The sequence below is a fragment of the Sinocyclocheilus grahami genome, unplaced genomic scaffold (genome assembly GCF_001515645.1).
Source record: "Sinocyclocheilus grahami isolate Dianchi unplaced genomic scaffold, SAMN03320097.WGS_v1.1 scaffold70.1, whole genome shotgun sequence".
Lineage (NCBI taxonomy): Eukaryota > Metazoa > Chordata > Actinopteri > Cypriniformes > Cyprinidae > Sinocyclocheilus > Sinocyclocheilus grahami.
Window position 1 is genome coordinate 725,931 of NW_015505249.1, and position 6,342 is coordinate 732,272.

The 6,342-nt window shown below is 34.9% G+C and overlaps 1 protein-coding gene across 1 annotated transcript in view; it reads right to left on the bottom strand.

Annotated features, from left to right (window-relative positions):
* The window catches only part of LOC107585387 (1-acyl-sn-glycerol-3-phosphate acyltransferase alpha-like), a 25,089-nt gene extending 22,893 nt beyond the window's left edge, over nucleotides 1-2,196 (bottom strand). Inside the window, exons 1-2 of the mRNA XM_016272394.1 lie at nucleotides 2,007-2,196; nucleotides 1,421-1,849 (exon numbers count right to left, since the gene is read on the bottom strand). Coding sequence (XP_016127880.1) covers nucleotides 1,421-1,599 — 179 coding nt within the window. The 5' untranslated portion in view covers nucleotides 1,600-1,849; nucleotides 2,007-2,196. The remainder of the gene's footprint in view (nucleotides 1-1,420; nucleotides 1,850-2,006) is intronic.
* Nucleotides 2,197-6,342: the final 4,146 nt, after the last annotated feature.

The following is a 6,342-nucleotide window of genomic DNA, read 5'->3' on the forward strand; positions in this document are numbered from 1 at the left end:
ACCATAAACCTTGTGATAATCTTAATTGGTAAATTTACATTTGTTTGTAAAAAATTTACTATTTTACATTGGAAACATGAAAAAGAAAATGTCAGCAACATGTTTTTGCAGCAGTGTATGATTGTATCATAGTTTACAACCAGATCGCAAGTTACAAATGAAGAGCACAAAGAACTGAAAGCAATGTATAGGCTACAGCTAGCTGAAGTTTACTGTGCTTTATCCTAACATTACACAAAGAATGCCTACAATCATTCAGTCAGGGACGAGTGCACAAAACGTGCACTGTAAACTAATAAAAACATAATAAACTGTTACGAAATGATAAACAAATGTAGTTTGTGCAACACTGTAAATATATTTACCTTTTTAAATATATATATATATATATATCTCCCATTAAACCTGCTGAGATACAAGGAGCGTGAACTGAAATTCTCAGTTCCACCTGGTTCGACGCGCATGTCCGGGAAACTCATGAATATTCATGTATGCTCCGCCCACTGAAACAGAAAATCTCGTCACAGCGTTCCACTGATCTAGAACGTCCGTTACCATGATAGCGACATTCTAGTGTTACGGAAGGTTTCAGAATGATTTTCGGCGCGAACATTGATTCTAAACTTATGGCCTGAATTCCGCAATTGCGTCGATCAACTGTCCAATGTGTGGAACGCGTGAGACTGTAGTGTAGTTTCAATCTGGCAGCATCGACCAGCATGAACTCTGCACCAGCGGTGCCATGAGACCAATCCATCACGACCTCATTAATACAAACTAGAGCATGCGTAACTAGCAACCCACATCCGTTTAACTAGCCTTCCCAGCACATCCTCAGAAAACAAACACACGCATTGGTCGCCATCTCTGGCTTGCACAAGACGCTAAAGCTGCTAGCACGCAGCTTAAACACCCACGAGAGGCTAAATGCACGCGCGCTAACCACATATTTACATCTGCTTATGCTGTTAAACCACACGGAGCTTAATTTATTCATGCATCACCCTGATATCGCATTAAATATACTATACAGAGGCCCGCATGTGTTCTCGCGTGAACTGTAACGTTACTTAGCGAGCTGGCTAAAGATTCACAACCGTGATCCGAACATCTGTCCGGGGTAACTTACGTTAAACAGATGCAGTGCATTCCGTTACAAATGCATCCTTTCTTTCAGTCATTAAACGCATATGTGAGTGCATAAAAGAGCATTTTACAGGGTTTAAACATAAATGATAAAAGGTATGACTGTATGTATATAGCAACCTGTTTCAGTCAATTGAATGTATGTTGTGATATGGCTATGAAACATATGTTACTGTAACACTCTATAACCACATAAAATGACAGCCCATTGTCCTAAAGCAATGCACGAGTGCAGAAACGTAACATTATGTGACTTGCGTTGTTGACAACTCACCTCATGTTCTCGATGTCCCTGCCGCCGCTTTTCAGAATGCAAATCGGTATGGAGATAACGGCCAGCAGCATCATGTACGCCACATAGAAGCACTTTTTGAAATAGAAAACGAACGTGCTGCTGGTCCATAACAGGAGCGGGAGCACCAGCAGCACAGGCAGCATCCACACGGCATCCATGCCCGCGACCAGCGCCTCTTTCCCGGCTGTCGAGAAATGATAGAAGGCCAGCGGTGTGGAGTGGAGGGGAATCAACTCCGAACCGAGTCTACATCAGACACCACGTCCAAGTCGCACCCTTGAGCAACTTTACCGTTCTCCCTGTTTGTCGTTTACGTAATACCGGGCGAATGAGGTGGATATCAACAAGAACCGGAGGTTTATGGAGAGCCAGGCGCGGGTTATCAACTGAGAGCGATGCGTGTGGAACCTTTGGCCGGCGTCCAAGTCGCACCCTTGAGCAACTTTACCGTTCTCCCTGTTTGTCGTTTACGTAATACCGGGCGAATGAGGTGGATGTCAACAAGAACCGGAGGTTTATGGAGAGCCAGGCGCGGGTTATCAACTGAGAGCGATGCGTGTGGAACCTTTGGCCGTCCGCCGCGTGTGTAACTGGCGCTGTTCGATTCGCGAATCGTTCTTTTGAACCGGTTCTTTGAGATTCAGTCTGAGCGTTGGTGAATGACTCGCTTACAACTAGACATTTCCACCAAACTACCACAATTATAGTTACTTAGATTAAACGGCTAAACGTTGTATTATCAACCATTAAATAAATACATTTGTAATTCTGTATATTGCAGTTGTTTTTTTTTCGTAACATTACTGGTTCTTTATTTTTTCCTATCACTGTTTGTGTGTGCTTTATCAATAGTATATGCAAAAAATGTAAAATACTAATAATAAGCCTAACAATAATATACCACTAATAAAAATATGTTCAGACCACGAAAATAGTCTGAAAATGTTGGCGAAAATCTTGTTCATTAGGCTATTATGTTATTATTTATTGTTAATATATATATATATATATATATATGTATTTTTCTGTCACTGTTTGCATGTATATTTATGCTTTGGCAGCATGCAAAACAATAAATAAAATACATTAAAAATAATAAACACAATACAAATAAATAATAATATGCCATATTATTTCATATTTTGCATAAAACGCTTGTGAGTTACAATATATGTTTAAAAATATGACAATTAAATAATAATAATAATAATAATGCTTTTTTGGGGGTCAAATGATTAAGTTGTTGTTGTGTCAACAAGGAGAATTAAAACTACATGCCACATTGTTACTGGAAAAAACCTTTGATTTTTTTAAACAATCTTATCTACTACAATAACCTGAGTGATGATTTGGTTGAACAAGTGAAGCATTTTTAGTTCACTGAAACGAACCATCCGAACGAACCGATTCGTTCAAATGAATCGGACTCCCCACGCTCTATTTAATGCACACAAGATGCTGCTGTAAGTTTGAATCCCTCCCATGTGTGTGTTTCCCTGTCATGTGTGTTTGGTGCAGACAGTGTTCCCTGAAACGACTTTATTAGAACAAAGACATGTGTGCCAACATTTGGTGTGTGTAAGAAATGCCTGAAAAAGTTCTGGAACAGTGCAGTGTGCAGTTTCTTATGAAAATTTTCACTGCTGTTAATTAACGACCATCCAGTTACAGGGACAAGTCATGAGCACTGATCCCACCGAACAAAAGTATTTACATCTGATTTGATTATGGAAATACCTATTGGAAAAGACTGATGTGTCTGTGCAAACGGTGCATATTTTATGTCCAATCTGTGTGGGTATTTTACATGCAGTTTAAATAAAAAAGGATTATAAGTTAATAAATTTGAAAAACAAAATTGCAGTGCATTAATAATTCTTATTTCTTCACTGTAAAAAAAAAATCATCATCAGTAAAAATACAGCACAATGTACTGCATTGATTTTTTTTTTGCAGGTGTTTTAGCTGTACTTTGAATTTTGCACTTCCTTGCATTCATTGTGTTTTAGAGTTAACGGAAATGTCCATAAAATTACTGGACAATGTCCTGGCAGAAAATTACCAGTTCAGTTTCCATCCATCCATCCATCCTTTCATTCATTCATTTACTTACTTTACTTACTGTGTGTGTGTGCATTTAATAAAAACAAGTTGTTCCATAGGCACAGCACACATACTGTACTTTACTGTTTGTAGATTAACACAATGTGCTATATTCAGTTATTATCCAATAAAAACCTTTTTTTTTTACTTGAAATAAAATGTTAACGGAAATAAAATATACAAATAATTTGATATATTAAGACATATTTTTCATTTTATTTATATATTTATGATTTGTATTTATAAAATTACTAAAACTTTAACTAAAATTAAAATAGAAAATGCAACAAAAAAAAAACAGTATTTAAATTATACTAAAATAACACTGCTATATTGCAAGAGAAGTTTTCCTAATGCTTGTATAGGAAAAATCATGATGCCAAGTGTTGAGAAGCCGGTAGGCAGATTAAGGATTATAGGAGGTGCAGTTAACAAGATTAAATGGCTGATCAGGGTGTGTAATCTGATACAGTAGATCCTCATGCTGCGGTCACAGAGTCACTTAGGTGTTTAAATGTGACCTGACCACAGTTACAGCTCTGTGACTGTGTGTGTGTGTGTGTGTTTATTCACAATTCATCTGAAATGTATATATGTTTTTAGTGCTTACTTTTTTGTGTGTATTATTATGTCAATATGAACTCTAATATGAACCCTCTTCTAAGACACATGAGTCACATGAAAGCGACCACACTGAATTAGTATCTTAATGTGGATTAATATGGAAAGAGTTCTTTTGAGGTCATAAAAGCTTAAACAGCTAATCACAGCAGAGTTTCTTCATACCATGACGTCAGAGAGTACCGTTCAAGGAACTATATCATGTCAGTGACAATTTTGAGCTAAACATTGTCCCAGAGTAGATGTTGTCACACTGATGAGATACTGTATGAACTTTCATATGGAGGTCATCCAGAAATATAACAAGAAGTGGTGTTTTATCGTTGAATATATTAGCTATTTTAACAAAAATTAATACATCTTCAGTGTTTTATCGCCCTTTGTTGTCCTTAACAAGAATTGCAAGAATTTATTGCACACAATTTTCTACTTGAAAACTGTATTATATGCAACTTAAAATTCTTTGAAAGTAAGCAAATGTGAAATATAAAATACTACGTGCTAAAATATTATTTTAATTAAAGTCACATGAGAAGTAAACACACTGTCCATGCACACACACCCATCACCCTTAACCTATATTTGCACTTGCAGTGACCGTACACACTATTGTACACTGTCTTTGCACTGCATAATGATTCGTTCTCAAAGTGCCGCATGCAAGATCAAACCTGTCCAAACACAAACCTGGCTGTAGAAGGAATGTGAAGACTTGACATAAGAAAAGGTTCAACCAGAGAGACTCATAATACAACAACACGAATGTTGCATTACACATGCATTATAAAAATGTACAAACAGTTTAACTTGATCTTTAAATAACTGAATTGTCGTGTGTGTTTTCATGTTTTAGATGTTTACTGTTTGATAATATCTGACACGTCAACCACCAAATACTCAGTGTACACGGCTGAATTGAAAATTATTTTCTCATTTAGTCACATTTAAAGGGATTCAATAACAAAAAGGATTCTATAACATTGTTGAATCAAATTTAAATCTTAAATTCTATTTGTTCTTTATTTGTCCTAATTATAACCTTTTGTCTGTGATCAAATTTTATAGGGTTATTTTTAATATACCTTTTAATAATAATAATAAAAAAAAATATATATATATATATATGCACACTGTAATCTGATATTCAAATGTTTTCTGTTTTTTAATCATTATTATTGATAAATTACCCAATGTGAAGAAAACGTGGTTGAATTTATAGATTTTTCTTATTTTCTATTCCATTCTATTTAAAGTAATTCTCTATTTTTCTGTTTTATTATATGCTAAAACATTATTGTTGATTATTCATTTTAAATGGATTTTATTCTATATTTGTTTTCCCTATTAAGCCCCATGGAGTTTTGATCTTAATTATAGGCTATCCTAACGTATTTAAAATCAAAGGTATGCATCTATTTTTATTTGATATTTTATTGTATTTAATCACATTTAAAGCTATTTTGTCTTAATTATACCACATTGTCTGTGGTCAAAGTTAATGGATGTTCTTATATTAAAAATATATATATATAGCGAAGTTAAAGGTAATTAAAAATCGAAATGAAATATAATTGTCTCATTTTTGTTATATGTGACCCTGGACCACAAAACCAGTCATAAGGGTCAATTTTTCAAAATCGAGATGTATACATCATCTGAAAGCTGAATAAATAAGCTTTCCATTGATGTATGGTTTGTTAGGATAGAACAATATTTGGCCGAGATACAACTATCTGAAAATCTGGAATCTGAGGGTGCAAAAAAAAAATCGAAATATTGAGAAAATCGCCTTTAAAATTGTCCAAATGAAGTCCTTAGCAATGCATATTACTAATCAAAAATTTGGTTTTGATATATTTACTGTAATAAATTTACAAAATATCTTTATGGAACGTGATCTTTACTTAATATCCTAATGATTTTTGGCATAAAAGAAAAATCGATAATTTTGACCTATACAATGTATTTTTGGCTATTGCTACAAACATACCTGTGCAACTTATGACTGGTTTTGTGGTCCAGGGTCACATATTTTATTTGATGATATTTGAAGATAGCCTATTTCCCCCTTATTTCTATTCAGTGAGATTTAAAGAGACAGTGTTGTTTGTTTTCTGTCGGTAGCGGAAATCAGGGTCTCTTCCCCTTTAAGACGCTTTGTAGAGTCGCAGAGAGGC